The sequence below is a fragment of the Paramisgurnus dabryanus genome, chromosome 12 (assembly GCF_030506205.2).
Source record: "Paramisgurnus dabryanus chromosome 12, PD_genome_1.1, whole genome shotgun sequence".
Taxonomy (NCBI): Eukaryota; Metazoa; Chordata; class Actinopteri; order Cypriniformes; family Cobitidae; genus Paramisgurnus; species Paramisgurnus dabryanus.
Genome location: NC_133348.1, coordinates 29,429,581 through 29,456,036, shown reverse-complemented (window position 1 = coordinate 29,456,036; position 26,456 = coordinate 29,429,581). Strand labels below are relative to the sequence as shown.

At 38.9% G+C, this 26,456-nt stretch overlaps 1 protein-coding gene and 1 long non-coding RNA gene across 6 annotated transcripts in view; one reads left to right on the top strand and one right to left on the bottom strand.

Moving 5' to 3' along the window:
* The window catches only part of lama2 (laminin, alpha 2), a 260,335-nt gene that overhangs the window by 92,303 nt on the left and 141,576 nt on the right, over window positions 1-26,456 (top strand). For all 5 annotated transcript variants that reach the window (XM_065268827.1, XM_065268826.1, XM_065268825.1 and 2 more), the window contains exons 5-12: window positions 1,154-1,333; window positions 1,857-1,946; window positions 7,543-7,660; window positions 8,372-8,550; window positions 8,690-8,789; window positions 10,482-10,642; window positions 15,184-15,324; window positions 18,209-18,379. In XM_065268827.1, the coding sequence (XP_065124899.1) occupies window positions 1,154-1,333; window positions 1,857-1,946; window positions 7,543-7,660; window positions 8,372-8,550; window positions 8,690-8,789; window positions 10,482-10,642; window positions 15,184-15,324; window positions 18,209-18,379 (1,140 nt within the window). The remainder of the gene's footprint in view (window positions 1-1,153; window positions 1,334-1,856; window positions 1,947-7,542; window positions 7,661-8,371; window positions 8,551-8,689; window positions 8,790-10,481; window positions 10,643-15,183; window positions 15,325-18,208; window positions 18,380-26,456) is intronic.
* LOC135750134 (uncharacterized) lies at window positions 3,167-4,435 on the bottom strand. Its single transcript, XR_010532596.2, has 3 exons — window positions 4,268-4,435; window positions 3,966-4,188; window positions 3,167-3,867 (listed from the first exon to the last, which is right to left on the bottom strand). It is a non-coding gene; the product is annotated as an uncharacterized lncRNA (long non-coding RNA).

Below are 26,456 nucleotides of genomic sequence, written 5' to 3'. Positions count from 1 at the left end.
CTATTTATACGCAAATTATGAGAATGGGCTGCATTTATTAATAAAATTGTCAATAAAAAATCAAATTAAGCTATAATACAGATTTTCATAATTTTGTGTACATTCAGAGTACTGTGGAAAAGTGTGCACAGTCCTGCGTAGTTGTCTTTTGTTCTGTTAATTTATGTTGGTTTAGGTCATTATTAGTTCTCATTAGGTTAATTAGTCCCTCTTTTGTCGTCATGGTTACTAATTACGTTCGCCTGTGTCTTGATTAATTTTCACCTGTTTCCTATTTAGTTCTGTGTATTTAGACTATTTGTTTTGTTCAGTTCCTTTGGTGGTTCTTGTTTGTGTTTGATGAGTGTGTAGTTTCTTTGTTCATGTTTCTAATTCCTAAGTGTTTGCTATTAAGAAAGAAATAATTGCCAATGGGCATCAAAAATAATGCACACCCAAGGTGGCAATGTGAAACGACGCACAGCAGAGGTACACCGCGGGTGTGCATTATTTTCAAATAATTCAAAGGACTGGAGTCAATTATTCCACTTATACCACGGTTAACACAAACATTACCCTTGTGATTATTTTAAGTTTATTGAAAATAATCAACACCTGTAAAACATTTCTCAACCAATCAGAATAACTCATCCAACAGCCCCCTTGGTTTAATATAAAAATATTCCCTTGTGCTTTTTAAATTATACACATCACACTGTAACAAGATCATTGGTCAGATGGTACGAAGGTCCCCAGTTATTGCGTGTCAAAAGGTTTTTCTGTGTGTTCTTCCTGTGCCAGTGTGGAAATATAAAAAATATATAATAAAATATATTTATTAAAATGTATATCTTCAATATAATTGCTTTGTGCAGTAGATTGAGAGACCTGTCCATCATGCCATTAGAAAAGTACATATGATTTTCTCATTAAAGTTATTTTTAATCTTATAAAATGTATGGTTTTGTTATTTCCTGGTTGTCTAGCAGTTTTTATGGCATATAGAAGAATGCCAGCTGTCAAGATTAGCAGAGTTCTGCCCCCTGACAAAGTCAAGTTGTTGAATTTCCAAAAATCAACACCACCAGCAGGCCTCTAGTGGTTTCGTGTTTTTCTTATCCATCCATCCGTCTATCTGTTTTCATTGATTTTTGCTGTCTCACCTCTTTTTTAGATACACACGTCACTGATAAACGGCCGTCCCAGTGCTGATGACCCCTCCCCAACTTTACTCAACTTTACCTCTGCCCGCTACATCCGCCTGCAGTTCCAGAGGATTCGCACCCTAAATGCTGACCTAATGACCCTCGCCCAAAATGATCCCAGAGATGTTGACCACATCGTCACCAGACGGGTGTGTTTCTCACATGTTTGTGTCCACATATCCACACAAATGCACCCATGAGGGAAATGTGTGTAGTGTATACGGATGGCAGATATCACAACCAATCCCTCCTGCTCACACAGATGGGTTTTAATTAAAATCACTCAGTAATTAACAAATCAGGCCCCTCTCACTCTCTCATAAAGACCACATCACACCCCTCCATCCACTCCTATAAACTCATTAACTTAATGATTGACCTGTTTTCATCAAAGAATTCGCTTTGAAAATAGAGAATTATTTCCCACACGTGAATTTAGCAATTTGGAGAAACGTACCCAGAGAGATTAGTTAAAAGAGCAATTTTGCAGTTTAAGTGGCACAAACCTTGTGATTATGGGACTCATTTAAAGGCGATGTATTTATTTTGGTTGTTAAAATACATCCTGCTGATGCACTGTAAGTGGATAAAAGTTTCTGCCAAATGCAAAAAATGTAAATGTTGTTATGGGAAAGTAGTGATTGATGTGATGTAAATGATTTTGTTTTGCAGTATTACTACTCTATTAAGGATATATCAGTGGGTGGTATGTGTATCTGTTATGGTCATGCTAAGGCCTGTCCTCTCATCCAAGACACCAAGGTTTGTCATCCAACACCAAAGAGTCTTTTTTTTCAGATTGTTTCTACAAACACTTCTCAATACATTTGTAGTCACTTACACTTGTAAGTCGAACCAGCTTTCTCATGATGCATAAATTTCAGCAGTTGTTAAAACAATAAAAGATTATTGTAACATCAAGATGATCATAATTTGATATGCATGATGTGCATATGAAAAGTTTGGTTCCAAAATGCGACAAACGGCATTTTAAAAAAAAGTAACCGCCAAAACAGTATTGAATCAGGTCAGTATAAAACAGTTAATTCTTCATTTTATACAAAATCAGAGATCCGCCATGTTATTCTGTCATCTTTTCTCCCGTTTTTCCAAACCACGACAAACAACAGTCGTCCTTCTCTGCAGAATGCAATAAATCCACTCAACAAATCACAGCGCACTATTCCGCGCATTGTAAACAATAATGGCAGCGCTTTGAATACACACAGAATCCTAGTTTTCCTCATCTAGGGCCTATTGCACAAAACTAGGATAAGGGATTAAGCCGGGATATCTTGGTGATCCTGGCTCAATTGATACGTGATCCGGTTGCACTAAAGCTGGATAGGGGGCAGGAGGATATGTTATGGTATAAATTACCATGGAGATCTATTCTGTGGAGCTAGCCTGCTCCAGACCAGGCTAAATTCCAGGATCTATTAAATCTCATCCCTTATGTCAGTCAGCAATCACCACAAATGGAAACCAATAATTATTTCACTGCCCAAAATACATTGTTATCACATATAAGAAGACCCACTGTAATTTTATTAAATGTTTGTGATAATTAATTTTTATAATTTTGGATAAATTATGATTTTTAGATGATGTTGCTATCATTAGATAATTTACAGTTTCCTAAAGACTATAAGGCTATATATAAAATGATAGAACATTAGGGCCACAGAGAAAAAAAAACAGACAGAGAATGAAGTCGTAATATTGTAACTTGTTGTTTTAGAGGAGGACAGTTGTTACAATAACAGTTGTGGGGCATTTCGTGGAATTGTACTTCAGTATGGTTTCAGAAACAAGGAAATACTTAATCAAATTGTTATAAGTATCAGGACTGTAAAAACAATATGCATCTTTCCACAGAAAGAACCAGCCTCAAATGTATGACTTTCTCTTTTCCTCGGTGTGGCCCTTATACCATACACATTTCATATAAATATAAAAGCACAAATTGTAACATTATGTTTCTTTATTGAATAAGGACAAACCAAAGCAGGTAAACCATCAGCTCCTTTCGAAACTAAAGTCACACAGTGACTCTACAAGATGGAAAGCACAGAATCAAAGCATATTATACAACCAAAGGATAAATACACATTCAAAGGTCTGTATATAACACACCCTGCATGTCTGCACACTGAAATAAATGCAGGACAAATTCATACACATTAACTGAACAGACAATTTCAGACAACTGAAAACAAGACAATTAATGGATGCAGTAGCCTCCCTGCAAGCTTGTATTACAAACAGTATACACACAGTATACAGCACAAACATAAAAAAATGTGAAAGCACACATACTGACTAAAATAATTCAACACATATTGGTCCCTCAGCTGCCGACCACTGTTGTCATCAGAGAAGATTTCCGGATTGTCCCAATCCATGGCTGGCGGCACTCTGGGTGCCCTCTCCTTCCTCAGGCAGGCCACATTGTGGAGGACACCACAAGCCACAGTATTGTCACATGCCCTCACAGGGCTGACCCTTAATTTGTGAAGGCAGTGAGAGCGTGCCTTCAGGAGGCCAAAGGTCATTTCAACTCTGGCCCTAGCATGGGCATAGTTGTAGGCCTGCTGTGCTTCCTGGGGGTCTGTGAAAGGTGTCAGGAAAAACAGCTGGCAGCCTTACCCCCTGTCTACCAGAAACACACCAGAGAATTCACCTGTCAACACAAAATCTCATCATTACTAATAAAACACAGTGATATTGTTGACACAGCCATTATGTAAAAAGTGGTTATATATGGGTTGTGTGGCTCACCTTGTGATAGGCGCTGATAGATTTCAGAGGTCCAAAAGATTCTGGAGTCATGGACTGAGCCAGGCCATTTTGCCAGTGTTCAATGGAAAATATCAAAAAGTTATGTTCACCTGAACATTAATGCTGTAAAAAGATTTCATATTTACAAAATCTGCCTCATGGGCACCTGAGGGGGCTTTTATCCTTATGTTTGTGCAGTCCAGTGCACCAATGACTCTGGGTCCTGTAAAAGAAATGAGATTTTGTGATGGCTCCCAATGATGACTCCTTTGTATAGTACTTTCACAAGTTTGACATGATACCTTATGCCTTTTGGAATCCAGCGAGATGGTCTCCTCCTCATCATCGCCGTTATGTGCTGATGAAATGGGGCCTTGACCCCATCACATTTAATCGGATTCATATTGAAGCTAGTAGACAAGACATGCCAGCCCTACAGTATGCCTTTGATGGAGTACTCAGTCACTGGATCAGCATCGTCTGGTGCTCGTGCTGGTGGCTTTAACAGTAAAAGAACGCCGCTAGTTGCCATGGTGAATCGGTGAATCTGTGATCGGTGGCGGGGTCTTGTTGAGTGAGCCGTGAGCGCGCACCTATCCAGGATTGGTTTCACCTGGCTTGATGAATCCGTGTCTGATCATCCTGGCTTGGTCTTTGTGCAACCAATTAAGCGTGGACGCACTTGTTTTGGCTTCATTGAGCTCAGCTCAGTCATTTAGCCTGGATGTCTTAATTCTACTTTTGTGCAACAGGCCCCTACTTTGTACTTTTTGATCAACAAACAAACAAAAACAAAATAGTCATTTTGATGGCATTGATAAACCTGTGGTTGTTTTCTGTGGCGGGGAAGAAACGTAAGCCATCAAAATTGAATAATTTACATGAGAGGCGCTCTGGAAAAGGAAAAATGCTGGCTGTTGCTTGTTCTCACACGACACTAACACATTGACAGGGGATCTTATCAAAAACCTTCCATTATTTTACTCAAAGTCAACAAAAATCGAGCAGGACCAAAACATTTTATAGCTAATCGCTGTCACAAAAGTTCAGTGACGACGTCCCAAGTATAACCGCAGTAATGACAGTGTTCTTATTATGAAAAAGTGTTTTAATGACATTAATGTTTTTTTTTTTTTAATCAGTGTATACCACTAGTCAACTAAATGAAAATAACATGCCAAAGATGAATGCACATTTATATATTGATTCAATAAATGTATAGCATTTTGAAAAAAAAAACTTGCCATGGATTTATTGCATTCTGTGGCAAAAATATCTTTAAAAAATCTTTGAAAATCAAATTATGGATTTGATTTTTTTATGTTTTATAACCTAAAGATGCTATGTGAAAGTTTGTAACACAAAATAGTGGTTTTCATCATCTTTCAGAAATTTTTACCTGAATTAGTCAAAATGTTTTTTTTGCGTTTTGAAACTCTTCATATATTCATCTGTAGGGGTGTCACGATTTCGATTTTAAATCAAAATCGATCGAAATTAAGTCACAACCTCAAACTTCGAATTAAAAAATGGGATCGTCGATGCTGCCACGCCCCCATGTCACGTCCGGTCGGCTTGTCAAGCGGGGGAAAATAAACCTCTCAGAGGTGCCTTTAAAAACATAGATCCAGCGGAACGCGATTTATATTTTAAACACGAGAGATGTATTGCTACAACTCCTTGTAATGCATATCATAAACAGGATTACTACCTAGTGATCTGCCTCAGAACCCAGCTCTCTGCACGTGCGTGAGAGAGCCGCCAAGATGCAGCGGGTTATATTTAAAACAAAGGGATAGTTTGCCTTAGCCTGCATAAAACGCATAAAACTGAACAAATACGTAAGGATTACTACTTTAATTTATGTTTAGACTTTGGACAGATGCGAGAGCGCATGCACGTGAGACAGAGAGAAGCGCAGCTGCTTATGATGCAACGGTTTTATTTCAGATGCTAGGAGGAGTCCAAGACGCTTGCATTAAGTCCATCTGCGTGCAAGAAGGAATCCTCTCTCTACATACAAGCTCTCTCACGTAAAGTAAAGCCCACAAACCCCCATTCGAGGAAAAGCACGCAATGTGCATGTTAATGTGAAACTATAATCATAATAATAATAAAGGCATATAATTTTTGTCTTTCAAAAAAAAAAATTTAAAAATCGAGAATCGAATCGTGGCCTTAGAATCGAAAATGTAATCAAATCGAGGATTTGAAGAATCGTGACACCCCTATTCATCTGTGTATAAAATGCCACAGAAAACATTTATTATATTTGAATAAAAACAAATAATTATTCATCAAAATCGTTTATTTGCACTAATGATGCGTGTTAATTATCTGACAAAAGAATGCATAGTTAAGATTTTGCTTTTAATCTTTAAATTCAGAAATTTCTAAACTTAAGTTTCTTGCAAAGTATCTAAGACAGCTATCAAAACCTGATGTTGCCATCTAGTTATGTTCTGTCTATGTTAAAGGTGTAGCGGAGGATTTTCTCGAATTTTTAGAAAAGAACCGCCTTCTCCAATTTTTAAAAAAATGCAATTGCGCAACACTCCTGATTGACAACTAGGAGGTAGGGTTGCCGCGGTGACGTAATTTTCCCACCGGTTAATCGGCGCGTCACAAACTCGGTGATCCTGGTGTCAGCGAGTGGGAGGGGCTTATAAATGCGCATGCAGACGTGCACATTTTACTTTCATTTTTGAATTACGCAACTGTTTAAATGCAGCGCTTGCGTACGCTGCGTTAAATCGCCTATGAATTTGCGTGCAATTCGAGTGCAACAGCTGGTTTACTTAAGTGCTTGAGTCAATGTGCGCAGGTAATTCTCAAAGAACCCGCCAGTCCCAAGCAGAGCAACCGGCTACTTCTCCATAAAAGCGCTGCTTGAATAATGGGTTTATATTTTTCTTGATGAGAAACACAACAACAAAACGATCTCGCTTATATTAAACATCATATATGTATATTATAACAAAAACGAGTAAGCACGCAGCTTCTGTCATCATCTGGTCAGTCAGCTCACCTCGCAAACGCTGACTGAAATAAATGAAATCTGACACCTGCGGCTGCTCTGTGACGTGACGCGCGTTCAGCTCCACTGAATTCAGACAACAAACACATTCAGTTGTAAGTGTTTGCTCTCTCTAACGAAACTAAATAATTTAATTACACGAAAATATCAAAACAACGATGAAAGACGGTGTCGCGGTGGGCAAGTGATATAACCGGTGAGAGGCTGAAGCACCGGTTATCACCGTTTCACCGACTATCGCGGCAAGCCTACTAGGAGGACCAATAGTCTTGATGATCCACCCGGAAAAAGAAAATCCTCCGCAATACCTTTAATGTATTTTTATACAGAAAAATGTAACATTAGCAGTATTAAAGGATCGACTGCTACCGGATTTCATCCCATTGTTATTTTCTAAATTACAATTCTGTATCATCAAGATTCAGTCTGAATTCAAGAACTTCATGCATTTTTATTTTAGTTCTGAATAGTGCTCAAGCTTCGAGTTTGATTACACATGATCCAGTTGGTGTATTTGACCGTGTTGTATTTTCATGTCAGAAATTCAGCTGTGAGTGTGAACACAACACTTGTGGAGAAAGCTGTGACCGCTGTTGTCCTGGTTACAATCAAAAGCCGTGGATGGCTGGAACCTTTCTCACGCGACACATCTGTGAAAGTAAGAGGTCTCACAAAACCTACCAGAACCAGAACAGAACCCTCAACTAATAAACCTGCCGAATCACTTCATGTTGCTGAAAAGTAAAGGTCATGATATATAGGAAACAATCTCTGGTTAAGGGTGTAGTTAGCACAATGCTAGTGACAATGCATGAAATCAAATCTATCTTGTTGCTTTAATAAAACATTCAAATGTAAAAACACATGGAATTTCTTTAGGTGGCATTCTAATACTAGAATATAGACGAATGACACACACTCATTAATGTGCTGGGTTTTCTTTAACCAAGCTTTGGGTCAAAAGGGGATGAACCCAACCTGTGTATGTCATTGAATGTTTTTGAAGTATCTACCAAAAACAATCCATGGGGATTTAGGAGGGGTGGAAGATGAGTAAACAGAACCACAACTATACCTTTTATTATAGTCCAGACAATGGTGCCCAACATGGTGAAACTGAACAGAATAATAAATGTAACACTTTTGTTTTTGCCCCCATTTTTCATGAGCTAAACTCAAAGATCTAAGACTTTTTCTCAATATTTGAGAGAAATAGGCCTTTTGTGTGCACAGAAAAAGTGTTAGATATTTGAGTTCAGCTCATAAAAAATGGGAGCAAAAACAAAAGTGTTGCGTTTATATATTTTTTAATAATTTGATAATATTTTGTCATATCAGTCATTTCATATTTCTTCTACTTTATCTGTAGAGTGTAACTGTCATGGTAAATCAGACGAATGTTACTACAACCAGACTGTGGCTGATGCTAAACTCAGTTTAAACCTAAATGGAGAATATGAAGGAGGCGGAGTCTGTATTGGTTGCTCTGACAACACAGCTGGAATTAACTGTCAATCATGTGCAGATGGTTACTACAGACCAGCAGGGGTGAGTTTCTTCTTTTGAATCCTGTCTGGTGAATGATGTTCATACAGTATAAAATCTCTGAACCACCTAGAGCTCATGATAAGTCTTTTAGAAGTGTTTTGTGTTGAGCTGTTTAAGAGTTGTGTGATTATTTTGTCAGATGAGTCCAGATGAAGCTCAGCCCTGCAGACTATGTTCCTGTGACCTGAGGGGTTCTCTTCATTCTTCATGTGTTCCTGATGAGAGTCAGGCCAAGAGAGGTAACACATTAAGCTGGAGACACACATAAGGACCAAAACGTTCTACAGACGTAAAGGTGTCCCCTTATCATACACATTTCTGTATATAACTGTAATACATTCCTGAAAAATTCCCCACCTAAATATGCCTTTTGTATTGCATTAGTTTATTGCATGAAATTTTTAGTTCATTAAGACTCTGATTTGTAATGTTGTCATTTTTTATTGAGGCTCTGTAAATTTGACTAGGCTGACCCTAAATAATTCCCTTTTATTTAACCTATTTTCATTTGGTAATTTATATTAATCTTAAATATTAGCTAATATAAGGATTAAGCTAGGACAAAAAGGTGTTGCTCGTTGTTTTGCATTTACGTTTCTACATGCTACATAATAATAACAACTCAACAGTACAGCTAATTTCAAGACAAATGAAGGTGTTAATTTACACCTTATTGGGCTATTAACCCACGCAAAATGACAAAAAATGACTCACCATGATATTCTTAACAACATTATTAATCCACTGATGTCTTTATAGATTCAATTGTGCACATATGCACCAAAATTTCTGCTTGTTTCTGTCTGTGTGCCTTTATCAGTGCAACAGTGATATCATTGATCACCGGTGCCAGTCACAAATATTAAACACGTTGAATCAAATATTTGTGAGAAGGACTGGCAACAACTGTCTCTTAAATACTAAGACTAGAATCATTAGACACCACACACTTTATGATTTTATCTGTAAACAACGACTGACTGAACACACCTGGAAAAGACCGGGAATTGGTGTGTCCCCAGCTTTACACATCAACCCTAAGAAATGTAATCATGGTTTTATTAATAGTAGTTAATACAACCAAAAAATCATGGTAACTACACTTTTACCACAAAAAAAGGTACATTTTCGTAAGGAATCTTCTTCTGATTACAGATCTGCAAACAGATGTTGAGGGCATTGTTTTAGTAAATGGGTTCTAAAAGCGTCTTTTGCGCGCTCAAGTTCGTTATTTCAAATGTAGGCGCGAGGTATGCACGTTCATAATGTAAGCGATGCGGTCACGACGCCCACACGGTGCGACGCGCTCTGCACCGCATCGAGTTAAAAACATTTTCAACTTTTCTGAATGGCGCAATGCAGGTCATGTGACAAGAACCAACCGATGGTCGCGTTTTCTGCACGATTTTAGATGCGAAATGTGAACCACCCCTAACTTTCTCAGTTTCCTGCACTCTTAGAATAAAGGTACAAAAGCTAAAAAAGTCCTAATATGCACACTTTTTGGGAACAGATATGCATCTTTGAGATACTAATATGCCCCCTTTAGGTTTATTTTTGCAAGGGTACAGCCCCAGGTTTTGATCAATTAGATGCTATCTGAAATGGTCCTACAGCTAATACCACTTGCATTCATGTTTAGGGACTTATTTAGGGTTAGCCTGTTTAAATTTATAATTTATATGAATAAAAACTCTTAATGAAGTAAAAATTTCATGCAATAAACTAATGCGATACGAAAGGCATATTTAGGTGGGGAATTTTTCAGGAATGTATTACAGTTATATACAGAAAGTTATACATTTAACTTATAACTTTAATTTAATTTTTAAAATAATTAAAATGAAGTTTGGGAACATGTTGATTTTAAATATTCACTAATAAAACTCCTTAGTCTGTTACCCAAGTTTCAAAAATTTCTGTCTATACAGATCTGGCTGTAGGCGCATGCATTTGTAAGCAGGGATACGCAGGTGAGAAGTGTGACAGGTGTGCGTTTGGATACACTGGATTCCCTCTGTGTGAACGATGTCACTGTAGCAGTGAGGGAAGCAAAAACCAGGATCCCTGCCAGCCACCTTGTGTTTGTAAGGTATGAGACACCGCTGCTCACACTTCTCAATAACAGCTGCTCTCTCTCTCTCTCTCTCTCTCTCTCTCTCTCTCTCTCTCTCTCTCTCTCTCTCTCTCTCTCTCTGTGTGTGTGTGTGTGAGTGTGTGTGTTTGTAAGTAAATGTAAGTGAATACTGTATAAGCAGCTTTTGAGCACATGCTGAACACTGCAACATAGAGGTGGGCTGTGTACAGGGGCACCGCTAGCAATTTTGGGCCCTACGAAAGAATATAGCAGGTCGGGCCCCCTAACATACCCATTTCATACCAAACATACAATCCAACTTAGATATTCAAAGTCTTTGTCTGCAATTTTATAATACAGACCTATTTCTTTTGCTATTGTTTTTACCACAATTGTCATTATTTATAGAGACATACAATGTCTGCAGCTAAGATAATTTATTGTGCAAATGTAAATTTAATTGAAAAATACAGTACAGTAAGTAATCAAATATTCAGAGTAATGCAACATTCTTAAAGCGTAACTAAACCCTGGTCAGAGCCTGACTCCACCCACTGGCAATATTTGAAAAATGCTAGAAAAGTGGGCAGATCCCAACGGAGATAGAGGGGACGAACTAAGCTCGTACCAAGTGTGTGGTGAGATCGTAACAAGGGCGTGGTGATCTTGAACCTGCTTACGTCATTAGTCATTTTTTGGACCCAACATCCAATAGGAAAATTCAACTGCAGTAGCCACCGTTCAACCTGAAGAGGGCAGCACTCAGACGTTTTTACACCATATATTGTAGTATTGAAACACTTTATATCCAAATGTCAAAAAACTTACTAAAATCAATGAACAGCACTAACAAAGCATCATTCTTACAGATCATTAACTAAAAAAAGTTGGTTTAGGGTTTAGTTACTCTTTAAACAAAGATTAAAGATAATTGTGACCATGCCTGTGAAAATCCAGCTGAAGTTTTTATTTGTGATTTACTGTTTTCCACATAAAATCATAATGTAAAGAACATTTTGTGAAAATATAAACTTCTAAGCTAAATATAATCTTTAAATATAATAAAAGACTAAATATAATCTTTAATATTGACTGAGTAATGTCATGTCAGTGTTTGAAATCATAGTGAAATTAATGCTTGAAATCAAGTCTCAGTGACATACTGTATACTTGAGCTGTTACACACACCAATAACAACAACAATGCAACCCTTCTAGAAATTGACCTTCTGCCTTAAATAAGACTGGGTCAAAAATGTTTGACCAAAGCTTGTATTATAATTACTAGCATTATTTATAAGGTGAATAACAGGTTTCACACACAAGCAGCTACAGTAAAGCAAAAATAACAACACATTACGAAAGTGAACTGGAGAAAACAGCTACACTATGAATGTAAATGACTGTTTTTTAATCAACGGGACTCTAAAATGAAATAAAAGAACAACTATAGCAGATTACGACAACTATATGACACAGATTTCCATTGATTTCTTAAAGCTGTTGCAAGGTGAGAAGCTTTAATATACAATATATAATATATACAATTTATAATATAATTATTAAATTATTATTATAATTAATATACATACTGGACTAGTTTAGCTTTCGTTGCATTTCTGTTTTATCACAATCAACTCTATTCTCAACTGCATAAAATCCTTCTTTGGCATATTGTGTTACAAAACACTGGAGTGTTTAACCCATTGGATTTCTAGTTTATGTTAATTAGCTTTTACGATCTACGTTAATTAAAACAGCTCATTAGGGTGCACTTCGCGTAATGCTGCGTTTACACCAGACGCAGTGGAGGCGGCAAGCGCGAGTGATTTCAATGTTATTGATGTTAAGTCAATGTGAAGACGCGTTGACGTGCGTCTGGATGTCTCGCCGCAGATGAGGCGCTTGAAGACGCGTTTCCGCCTCATTAGCGCGTCTAGTTCACGAGAATGCCAAAATTGAGCGTATGGCACGGTACGCGTGAATGGTGCTTTTTGTGCATTTTGCGTTTGACACCAATTTGTGGCTGACGCCCGAGTTGAAAAATTTTAACTTTGGAGGATTTTCGCGCCACGTTACCCAATCAGGAGCCTGCTTGCTGCTGTGGCGGCAGCCCCGCCCGGAGTCACTTATTCAACCTAAAGGCTTGATATTGTCCGTGAGAAGTCATCCGGAGCTATACAACACAAGTTCTTGTTTCTATAGAGACAGGAATAAAAAGGACCTCGCTTGGAAGAGTGTCAGTGAGGACATTTGGCAACCTGGTAAGTTGTAAATACACGTTTCACTTTTGAGTCACGTGACGTTTATCGACCCGCGCTGTTCATGCACAATCAACCTCAGCCATCCTGCAAACAGACAACCGCATAGCACTTGCCACTCCCACAAGAAGCAGATTTGGCTTCTGACGCACATCAAATGCTTGCTTTTTCTGCGCGTCTAGAGCGAAGTAGATGAATGCATTCAAACTGTTCAAGCGGCAAACTAGGCGTGGTAGACACGATTTTGATGCCTGTTGATGCGGTTGGTGTAAACACAGCATTAAAATATTAACACAAAACAGGAAACGTAAATCACCTTGTTTTTTTAAACTGGGTTGAACAGAGCAAAGACTACAGTGGAAAGGAAAGGTGGAAAGGAAATTTTGCAAAATGACCTTATAATAGTGTTGTTTTCATGTCTGTATCTTTAAATGCAAATGAGCTACTGCTCCTCACTTACTTACCAACAGACAGTGAGCGCTTTCAGTTAAGATAGATCTGATTAACAGATCAATAACATCTCACTATTCAGATATGAAGGACAGCGTACAACTTGCTGAGGGTGGAAACTATGGTAAAGCAGGACTGTCGGTCAGTGGCTGTGGGCGGGGCTTTATCAGTGTGATGTGACATTAAAAAGAGAATCAAAACAGCATATCTAATCAGACTGCTTTGGTTAAATGGATTAAAAAAGTGAGTGGATTTATTTCATCATAGGGTGGTTGTGTTCACACACTGCCAACACACATTTATGTCCAAACACCTTGTAAAATTAAATAATTATGTGCCCTACATCAGAAATCTGCACCACATAATAATATAGGAACAAGAAGAAATATGTTGGCTGGAGAAAGATAAAATTTGTTTGATCATTGCTTTCTCTCTGCGGTATATTCACATACATGTACATTTAAAGTTCACGTTCTTTCTGATCCCATTTTTTAAACCCTAGTTAGTGTGTAATGTTGCTATAATACACTCTAAAAAATGTTGGGTTGTTTTTAACCCAGGGCTGGGTAACTATTGGACAGAACAGATTTCTGGGTTAAAAGGACCCAAATAATGGGTTGTTTTTACCCAACTGCTGGGTTATTGTTAATCAACCATATTGAAACAACCCAGCATTTTGGGTAAAACAACCTATTATTTGGGTCATTTTAACCCAGAAATCTGTTCTGTCCAATAGTTACCCAGCCCTGTGTTAAAAGCAACCCAATATTTTTTAGAGTGCAGCATAAATAAAACCTGTAAAATGATAAAGCTCAAAGTTCATTGCCAGGTGATTTATTTTCATTAACAGAATTTGCCTTTTAAAGCCTACAGCGAAAGGCCGGTTTGGACTAGAGCCCTCTACTTCCTGCTTTAACTCTTTCACTGCCAGCGGTTTTTTAAAAAGTTGCCAGCCAGTGCCAGCGTTTTTCATGATTTTCATCAAAGTTTATTGCCTTCCAGAAAATGTTCTTCTTTAAATATATAAACATACAATATACCAAATGAAAGAACAGACTCTCTGCTTTCAAAAAAAAAAAAAAAGGTATTATCCTACCTTCAGTGGTTCTTTTGTAATCAGCTTTTGAATATGGGTAGGTTACTGCAAAAACAGATAATTCCATTTTTGTGACGGACTTTTCATAGAGATCCCATTCAGAGCGATCTTTAAAACAGACACGGACATGCAGCCGCTTGCCATAGGGCAATACTTCCAGGTTTAAAAAGTTGCGGAAGGGCGCCACCTGGTGGATAATAGCGGTATTGCGGAAAAACGGAAAATCTCGTCATTGGCGGGGAAGCGTTTTCTCTTAATTGACGAGATATCTCGTCAATGGCGGTGAAAGAGTTAAGGACGTCACTAGAACCATTTTTGACTAAACTCCGCCCATGGGAATATGTCAGTCGCCAGCTAAGCTAACGGCAAGCTAAGCTAACGGCAAGCTAAGCTGCTGTTGAATCAAAACACACTAAACAAACTACACAATCAGAACTCATTACGTATTTCTGAGGGACTTCATAGAGTGATAGATTAAATACAGTTTAATTAATTTTCCCCTGACAGTTTGGAAATATTTATCTTATTTTTTCTACACTAAATAAACACATGACAATTTTTTTAGGAATTAAATAAAAATTTAAAAAGCATTAAGATTTTTAAATGGTGTGTATCCTCTTTCCTTTAGAGATTGTACACCTGTGATGTACACCACTAATCTCTCCCCCCCCCCCCCCCCCCTCTCTCTCTCTCTCTCTCTCTCTCTCTCTCTCTCTCTCTCTCTCTCTCTCTCTCTCTGTCTGTCTTCAGGAACATGTCGAGGGACAGAACTGTGACCGCTGTAAACAGGGATACTATGATCTCCGTAGAGACCGTCTCTGTGGATGTGAGAAGTGTTACTGCTCTGGGTTGGGCAACCTCTGCACAGAATCCCACTGGGACTACAGTAATGTACGAGACAAACCCAGCTCTGATCTTTCACTGTGTGTGTGCGTGGGTGTGTGTATGTGTGTGTGTGTGTGTGTGTGTGTGTGTGTGTGTGTGTGTGTGTGTGTGTGTGTGTACCTGGTAATTATCACGTTGTGGGGACCAATTGTCCCCACAAAGATAGGAATACCAGTGTTTTTGTGACCTTGTGGGGACATTTTGATGTCCCCATGAGGAAACAAGCTTATAAATCAAACAGAATGATGTTTCTTGAAAATGTGAAGTAGCAGAAGGGTTTTTGTGATGGTTGGGGTTAGGGAATGGGGCAGGTAAGGGGATTAGAATATACAGTTTGTACAGTATAAAATGCATTACGTCTATGGAATGTCCCCACAAAACATGGGAACCAGAATGTGTGTGTGTGTGTGTGTGTGTGTGTGTGTGTGTGTGTGTGTGTGTGTGTGTGTGTGTGTGTGTGTGTGTGTGTGTGTGTGTGTGTGTGTGTGTGTGTGTGTGTGTGTGTGTGTGTGTGTGTGTGTGTGTGTGTGTGTGTGTGTGTGTGTGTGTGTGTGTGTGTGCGTGCGTGCGTGTGTGTGTGTGTGAGACAGAGACAGAGAGCTTGTTTCTCATTAGTTACACATCCTAAATTCGAGCTTGACTAGTGGGATTCAGCCTTATTATGCAGTTATGACACACACACACGTTGGCATATGTGGTTTACAGGGGCAAATCTATAGACGCAATGTATTTCCTACTGTACAAAGTACTGTATATTTTATTCCCCTTAAGCCTGGAATACACTGTAGGACTTTTGCACCTCTATAAGATCATTACCTTATCACACTGTGCGACATGGATATTTAAACTTGGGTACGACAAGCATGTAGATTGTACGATCATGAGACAGAGGCTTCGAAGCCTGCGTCACACGTTAGCACAACGTCACCAGCATGCTCTAGTGCTAAACAAATACCAAATGTGCTTTCATCATGCTGAATTTCTGACACTGTCAGAAAAATATTGTAGGCTATCCCTGGATGGTCGCCGTGATTTCACCAAGTAAGATGTGATCCTGGATCAACGTTTTAATCAAAGATACCCCAACTTACCCTTAACTCAAAACCTAACCATTTTTAAACCCTGAAATTAGTGTGAAATAATAGTTTGAGGGGTATTTTTTAAAAGCCCCTAACCCAATCCTAAACCTAAATCTAACATACACCCTAATCCTGCAATCTTATTGGTTAATTAAAATGTTGATCCAGGACCAATTACATCCTACTTGATCAAATCACGTTCACCATCTTGGTCCACAAGACTGGGAAAACGGCCGTCTTTGAACCTCTTTCACTGTACGCCACAGGACCACCAATGAAGACAGAACTTGTGACGATTGTTTCTCAATGGCAATCTTTTGTCTGGGATAGCCAAACATCATGCAGTGTATCCCGGGCTTAACCTACCGCAGTCCCTAACCCCAACCGTCACAAAAACCTGTCTTTAATCTACTGTATGTCCCCGTAAACCATGTTTACTTCATTATAAACATGTCATTATACACTATTCATGTCCCTGTAAACCACATATGCCAATACGCACACACACGCACGCACACACACATTCTGTTTTCATTATTAGATTCAAAGCAAAATGTAATTTGGATCATGGGCCTTTCAGATGTCGATTTTTGACAGGTTTGACTAGATTTGTGGGGACATCGTCAAAAATCTGACCCTCACAAGTAAACCCAAACCTGTACACACACACACAATTTAATCTAAAGTATAACAAATCTCTCCTCCAGCTACACTGAAAATAAATAATAAGAGATAATTCGTGTCTAAACTGTGTGTGTGCGGAGGACAGAGAGTTATGTGTGTGTCTGATAGGATCTTTAAATATTTGTCTGACCTAGAAAATATCATCTTGAGGAAACGCTTCATAATTCACATCAGCTGAGAAACTGAAACTTTTAGACACAAATAACAACTTCGGTTTACACAGCGACTTCAAATGAATGAGCAAGGGAATGTGTTGTATATTTAGGTGTTGTTACTGTTGTTGTTTTTTTAGACCTTTTTAATTGGCTTTCATAAAAGTCATAAAACCCACATGTATATTTAAACAACAATCTTAAAATCAATTGAAATAGTTGTAGATTCAGCTGCGTGCACACACACACACACACACACACACACACACACACACACACACACACACACACACACACACACACAAACACACACACACACACACACACCCTATTTCCACTTCAGTAGTCATTATAATTGAAAGGCTTAATTCGTCATACATATGTATAGGCTTTTCTTCACAGGTCAGGAGAGAAATCATCGCTATAAAATAATTCAATACTATTAATATTGAATCAGTTCAAGTATTGATTCTCATAAAATAGCTATTTACATGTATGCTGGTAATTATAATGTAATGCTTTAAAAATTTCATGATAAAGAACAAAATACATTTTTAAATAAATAGTATATTCAATTCTTCTCTCATATCATATGGGTTAAAACAGAATACTGGTCCAAAATAAAAAAATTGTCATGTTATAGACACACCACAACTCGCCTGATCACGCCTTATCTTATGTAACAGTGATGGTAGTTAAGTTTTGAAGTTAATATGATCATTCTTCTCAAATAATAAAGTTCAATTTTCAGATATTAGTGATGTTTTGTCTGTCATACTGATTCCTTGTCCATGTTACCACAGACCTATACCAGTATTGTGTTTTGACTCATATACATCCTCTTATAGGTTCTTTCTTGTTTAAATTTGATAATGTTTTGTTGTCAATAAATCAGCTTTCTGAAGATGAATCACAATTGTATAACTCCATGCTGATTTTCTACAAATTTGTATGATTTTTTGTGTTTGTCTGCAGGTGACAGATATGTCTGGTTGGTATCTCACAGGTGTGGATGGGGAGGGGCTAGTATGGGCGGAGCCTAGCAGAGACACTCCCAACCAGGTGACTGTGAGCCAACCGGACGCCCAGATTTACCTAAAAGCTCCTTACTACTGGAGTGCCCCGTCTGCCTATCTGCGCAAGAAAGTGAGTTAAATATACATTGTGTATGTGTGAATGCTGTGTGTGTGTGTAAATGCTCTGTCAATCACAGTACACTGATGTATGATGTTTCCTCAAGACATCATTTATCATCATTATATTAAAGACCCATTTAGCTTTTTTCCCCTTAATTTAACTTGCGCGTCTAGAGAGAGAGAGAGAAAGGGAGGAGGGGGTACTTTAAAGATAATGGGGGAACAGATATAAAAAGAGGTGTGTGCAACCAAAACAAATTAAGACAGGGTTGTCACGATTATAACATTTTCTAACGATTAACTGTCTAATAAATAATTATAATTATGGCAATGAGTCGTCAGATAAGACATTCAAAGCCTGAGCACCCAGACTAAACCTAAAATATACACAGTCAACGCATAAATACAAAGCTGATACAAGTATGTCTCAAATGATAAAGAATTATTATTAAACAGGGCCGAGTAAAACTGGTGTATGTAGGACTGCTGCAGATACAACACATCACCCTCAGGTTATCTAAAATAACCATGATCAGACAACTATGGCATTAAATAAATGTGGCAGCCCTACAAGATGACATACTGTACTGTATCCCACAATGCATTGTGCTTGACTTGACTTTCCATTTCCAGTTTGATGAATTAACCCAGGGGTGTCAAACTCAAGGCCCGCGGGCCAAATCCGGCCCACCCCCTCATTTCATCTGGCCCACGAGAGTTTACAAATTATGTTTATTATGTGGCCCGCGAGAGTTTACAGATAATTTTATTGTTAATAAGTTTTATTTTTGCAGGTTATTTCCTATATAGATTTTTTTAGCAGCCACCAAAACTAATTTTTGTCCCGCCAAAGTCTTTTTGTAATGTAATTATAGTGATAATTTTGATGATTGCATGAGAGAGAACGAGCAGTGCCCCGCACGCGCGCACTACTAGAGTGGGCGTGTCTAAATGCGAACGCTGCAGCCTCCGTAGGTCGCATTTCCAGGCTGCATGCGTCATCAAGACTGCCTTGTTTCAGAATATGAACAGTTATAAAGTTAAATATTATTCTTTGTTTATAGTAAATAGTTTTAATATGCGTATGACTTGCGAATGTAATGATCAGTTAACTTAAATAAACCAGGCTTGATGACGCTGCTTATGCGACCTCCGCATATGGAAACGGACAGTATCTGCTCGTTCTTTCTCTCCCTCTCTCGCGCCCGCTCATGGGGATGTCCAGCTGGTATTAGTTTATTACGCGTCTATTCCCGCTAAATACGCGAACTAATGACTCATCTGAACCGATTACTTTTAATAAACGATTGAAACTATTGATCTGTAGCCTACAACACTGAACTCATGAGACGTCAGTAAATCAGTCAGACACTCAAAGCCACGTAAAAAAATCACAGCTTTTTTTGTAAAGAGGGCAAGAAATGGCGAGGGTAGATGTGTTGAATAAATGCATAATTTTGTGGTGGAGATTGTAAAACTCTTATTAGTATCTAAAATGCCTCTCATTTTCTGACCTGCACAATGAAGGATAACATAACATTTTGAGTGTACTGTACTCACATACAACATGTGTTTTTGTCACCACAATTATTTTTAAAATAATCTGTAGAATAGTTGTACTCTATACACTTTGTCATTATTTGCCTGGGCTTCTACTTTCAAAGCTAGGTGTCAATTGAGTTATTAACAAAACCAATAGTAAGCAAATGCAGGGAAAATTATGCATTGTACAGTAATAAAAGAGTTGATACATTCATACAGTCGTTCAAATACAACCGGCCCTTTGAGATTAACCGTAATGCTGATGTGGCCCGGGATGAAATTGAGTTTGACACCCCTGAATTAACCCAAAGAGCTATCAATCACAATTCTTAACATTTTTACTTATTCTGTTTTTTTTGTAAAGGATACATTTTTCAGCAAAATTATATAATAACTTGGATAATACAGGTAAAATATATCATCCTTGGAATTAACATGGGATTTTTCTAAAATATTTGTAGGAAAGATATTTAACAAGAATAAATATTGATCAGATAAGTGTCTATATAAAAGATGTTAAAATGAGTGTAAAGTCATTTAAATGGTGGAGTAAATTATTATTACATGTTTTGATAAAGAGGACACATTGAGTCTTTTTAGAATAATGTGCACTGATGAAACATTCACAAAAAAACAAATGTGCATTAACCAAGTCTCTTTAGGGAAGTATTGGCACTTGGTGGCCATTTTTGCAATGCCGTTGGGCATTTGATTTAGTCAAGACTATAGTACTGTCTACTTAAATGGGGAAAGACACATATCTCTAAAATTGTAACATGTTTCTGACCAACAATTAAACCTGACATCAACTTTACCATAACTTCTGTTTCTTAAGCTTAAAGGATAAGTCAATTTTCTTAAAAAAATCCAGATAATTTACTCACCACCATGTCATCCAGAATGTTGATGTCTTTCTTTGTTCAGTCGAGAAGAAATTATGATTTTTGAGGAAAATATTTCAGGATTTTTCTCATTTCAATGGACTTTATTAGACCCCAACTCTTAACAATTTTAATGCAGTTTAAAATTGCAGTTCAAAAGACTAAACAATCTCTAAACAATCTCAAACGAAGCATATGCCTAGCGTACACCAAAGGATTTTCACAGTCCCAGACTAAAGACCGGCAGTCTTTAGGAATCTAACTGGAGTCTCGGCGCGCTCCCGTTGTCTCGATCGTTAACTGTGAGGTGATAATCTGCAGTCGGCGACCCGATTTATGCCAGTCTTTCTTTAGTCTTTCATATCAAACATGTTTGATATTATCGCAAGTCCCAGCGTAGTCTCATGACGTAAAACAATCAACAACCAATAAACTCGTTCTCCGGAAACAGGAAGCCATCAGTCACAACAAAGAAACATGTCGACGGACGTGGAAACACAACGAGCGCGAAGTAGACGAAAATGGACCGTGGATAAAGAGGAGCGCATTGATGAGCGGTGGGCAGAGCAGCCGTGTCTTTTTGATGTAAACTGCCATTCATACCACGACAGAGTGGAAAAGAAAAGAAGTGGAGCGATATTGCCTGTATGTGTTAACATGCTAACTCTACCACTCTATTGAATGGCATAACGTGCTAATGTTTTCTGGTATGTGCTTACATTCTTCACACCGCAAGCGTGAGCAATGCGTAAGCGACGCGTGTTTTTTTCGGCGCCTATGTTAACAAGTTAAAGCACAAGCACGTGACGCCATAAATGTGTGTTTCAAACAGTCATGACTTTGAGCAATGTAAAAGAAAGCAATGAAATATTTAAAAACATAAGAAGACTGCGCTGTCATTCACTCTCTGCCCAGCAAATGAGTCCTCATATAGCTTAATAGACCTTTCTCACAACTTCCGTATTTATGACCGGAACTACGCAATCGTCGCGGAAATCTACTTCCTCCGCAGTCAAGGCAATGTAAAAAGCCGTATCTGTTCCATCAATTCCCTGTTGATGGTGAAGTTAGACAGAAGTGGATTCAGGCTATCCGGCGAGACTTATAATGTGTCGTTTTAGTTAACAGTTCAGTAACAGTTATACTCGCTCTCTACTTACCTAGAAATTTATTGACAAATTCTTCATGGAAAAAGATTTCCTCCATTAGTCGTGTCACATCAGCAAATGTTATATTTGGCAAATCCGTTAACGAAGTTTTGTAGACTCTTTGATCCATTTTAAACTTGCCCGGGTTTATGTTTTGACGCTTGACAGGAACTCCGCTTACACGACGATTACGTATTTCCGGTTACTGTGAGAAAGGTCTATACTGTTCAGAGAAACAGATAACGTACATCTATAAATCTAAATCTTATGCTTCAACTGTTGACGGGAAACACGATCGACTGCTTCATGCTGTCAATCACTGAGTGATTTTTTTTATTTTATCTTAAAACGTAAGAGAAACAGATTTAATAATGTGCCAAGGGCTTTTTATGTCTATAATTGTGTATTGTGTCTATATCTGTCATTACACGAACCAGAACAGCACGAAAACAATGTGGGTTAAACAAATCACAGCTATATAAATTACACTGACCGTCAAAAACCGTCTTGAAGAGGTTTTGCTCATTAATGCATATAAAATAAAGTAATGTGAACTTGATATTTTATACAGTTATTACAGTTTTTCTCAGTCGCTTTGGTACATTTCTCCAATCATACTCACAATTTGCAAAACAGTAAGTGCATTTCTCAAAACAATTCGGACAAGTAGCAAAACACCATGGATAACATGCAAAAGCCAGTCTCTTACTCAAAATTCATCTCTCAAATATCTGTCTCAATGAACATGTCATTGCCATCAGAATGACAAGTCAATGTGTCATTGTGCATGGATAAGACAGTCAAATTGTTTAGTCACGTTGTCAATATAACAGTTTACTCTGAAGTGATTTCCTGATGTAAACTATCGCTAAAGTTTTGACGACAAGTATTGTAAATTGTAATTTACACCTTAGTGTAAGTTATGTGGGAGTTTGATTGCAAGAGACTAAACAAAATTTACATTTACGCTTTTACTGTTTGTACTGTAATTCATTGACAAACCATGTCATTGCCATACAGAAAGGAAAAGCACTGCATAGCCCAAAGAAAAAAGTAGAAATGTGAACATTGAACAATATCTTTAGGGAAAACTGTACATGCAGTGCTGTCTTACACTGAAGTCCTTCCTATACCTCCTGACCCAGCAAGCATGTTTGGCTAACAAGGCTAAATTTGGGCTGCCAGTGAAAGTCTAATAGACATCTAACCATAGCCAAAAAATAGACAATACAAATACTTTTAGATCATGTAAAAGAATTGAAAGCAAACACCTTGAACACCTGTTGGAATATCATACATCTTCAAGTTATTTGGGCAAAAATGGCATGTAACCAAATTCAAAAGTGGGTTACTCATAGCTGGACTATATTGGGTCTATAGTTAGCCGTCATTTCAACATCTCAGTTTTTGCTTGCTGGGGACGTTTCTGTCTGTTAGAGAAAGTCAAGATTCACCTGGGAGCAATTTACCAAGTCAGGACAGATTTAGAAAACACTTCTATAGAAATTTATAAAAAAATATGTTTGACCGGCACAATTATGAGAACTGTATTATGAGAACTTGTTCAATAATTTTGCATGTAAAGACTTATACTATGAACTAATGCCTAAATGTTGTGTGGAGTGAGACTATTCAACAGAGACCCATTATAATACATTTTGATCAACATGACATAAGCAATCAATAATGTAGGAAAAAGCAGAGAATTGTACATAATCATTTGCATGGATGTACCAAAGCATTTGCAACTTGTTCAAAGAAATAAGAAACTGCTTTTTTGATGTGCACAAGTGACACAATGATGTGAGAAATGAACAAGTACTTTTGAGAATTTCAATTCTGATCTGAGAATTGTACCAAAGCGACTGAGAAAAACTGTAAACTGCACAGTATGCGCTGCAAACGCAGCTGGTGTGAAAGCACAATGGACACGCGCATACATTTTTGTTAAATCACTGCTGAGCATGATGATAAAAAGCTAAAATAATCTTGTTGTAGTCTTGTAAATAGTGTCACTACAAGATTCAGTGTTTGTAAAATCTTTAGTCTGAGACTAAAAACTGTGAACCAAAGTCTTTAGATGTGAGCTGATAATCTTATAAAGTCTTTTCTAAATCTTTTCAAAGTCTTTAGGTGTACACAAAGCATTATAAGGGTCTTATCTAGCAAAACGATTGTCATTTTTGGCAAGACAAATAAAAGATATGCTGTAACGACACAATAATGTGGAGGAAGCAAGCGCAGGCGATCAACACAGATTTATTAAGAATGATGGAAAATACAGTGAAACAACAGAATAAGTGACTGAGTCCAGGATGTTGGCAATGGTGATCGAAGGTCTACGGTGGCGTGAAGAGTGTTGAATCGTGAAGTCGGTGAAGAGTGTGATGATGGCCAATGGATGAAACCAGGAACAAACCAAACACTCACACAGAGACGACAACACGAACACAGATCCAAACACGACGACGAGAGACGATAATCCAAGTGATTGCAGCAACATGAAATGAGGATCTGACAACAGGAAGAGAACTGGGTGAGTATATGTAGCTGATGGGTGATGAGGATCAGCTGGAGCGAGTAATCACTACACAGGTGACAACACTTAATCAAACGAGCACATGGACACAACGTGAGTACAAACACAAAACATGACACGGAGGAAACATTGGATTTCCTACCGTGACAGTACCCCCTCCCCTAGGAACGCCCCTTGGCGTTCCCAGCCTGCTTTACCTGAAGATTGTACTAGCGAGATGTGGGACCAGGGTCTCGAAGGGACAGACAGCGGTAAGAGTAACCCATCAGGAGGTCGATTGGAAGTCTTACCAACAGCACAGACCGAGCAAGCCAAGACGAAGTCGTGGACATCGCGAGCCATACCAGGCCACCAAAATCGTTGCTTGACTAGAAATTTAGTTCTACTAACCCCTGGGTGACAAGCAACACTGGAACAATGGCCCCACTGGAGAACGTCTGACCTTAACCCCTCCGGCACAAATAAACGGTTCGGTGGGCAACGAGCCGGGGGCGTTACCCCTTCTAAGGCAGTCAAAACCTTCGATTCGACCTCCCATCTGAGCGCGGAGATAATGATGGTCTCCGGTAAAATGGGCTCGGGAGTAGCAGTACGATCGGAACGCTCAAAAAGACGGGATAAAGCATCGGGTTTGATGTTTTTGGAACCCGGCCGGTAAGAAAGTGTAAAATCGAAACGACCGAAAAACAATGCCCACCGAGCCTGCCTGGAGTTAAGTCTTTTAGCAGTTCTAATGTATTCGAGATTCTTATGGTCCGTCCATACAATGAAAGGTACACCCGACCCTTCAAGCCAGTGACGCCACTCTTCCAGTGCCAATTTGACGGCCAACAACTCCCGATTGCCAATGTCATAGTTAACTTCCGCAGGAGATAAACGATGAGAATAATACGCGCAAGGATGAACCTTTCCGTCTGAGGATGCGCGCTGGGATAACACTGCTCCTACCCCCACCTCTGACGCGTCGACCTCCACTATGAATTGACGTGAGCGATCAGGGGTGACAAGAATAGGAGCTGAAACAAAGCAGCTTTTCAGTTTGGCAAACGCAGCCTCAGCTGCGTCTGACCACCTGAACGTCAAACTAGGGGAGGTCAAAGCGGTCAGAGGCGCGGCTAGTTGGCTGAAATTGCGAATGAAACGCAGATAAAAATTGGCGAACCCCAGAAATCTCTGCAGGGCCTTGCGAGACTCTGGGGATGGCCAATCTACCACAGCCTTAACCTTCTCAGGATCCATGCGAACACCCTCAGTCGAAATGATGTGTCCTAGAAAAGAAACAGACTGTGCATGAAAAACGCATTTCTCCGCCTTGACAAACAACCCATTCTCTAGCAACCGCAGAAGCACTCGTTGTACGTGTTGCACGTGTTCCTGGAGAGACGAAGAAAAAATCAATATGTCATCCAGGTAAACATATATGAACTGATCGACCATGTCTCGCAACACGTCATTAACGAGTGCTTGGAAGACTGCTGGCGAGTTAGATAGCCCGAAAGGCATCACGCAGTACTCAAAATGGCCACGAGGGGTGTTAAAAGCAGTCTTCCATTCGTCCCCCTCCCTAATGCGGACCAAATGATAAGCGTTGCGTAAGTCCAATTTAGTGAAGACGGACGCTCCTTGCAACCTCTCGAAAGCTGAAGACATTAACGGCAAAGGATACGTATTCTTTACCGTTATGTTGTTCAACCCTCGGTAATCAATACAAGGTCGCAAGGATCCATCCTTCTTCCCCACAAAAAAGAACCCCGCCCCCGCTGGAGAAGAGGAAGGGCGAATGAACCCCGTTGCTAGAGAACTGGATATATATTTCTCCATGGCCGCCGTCTCTGGAATAGACAAGGAATATAACTTGCCCTTAGGCGGAGAGGTACCTGGCAATAACTCTATCGCACAGTCATAGGGACGATGAGGAGGAAGAGAATCAGCCCGCGACTTACTGAACACCTCCTTCAGGTCGTGGTACTCCGCTGG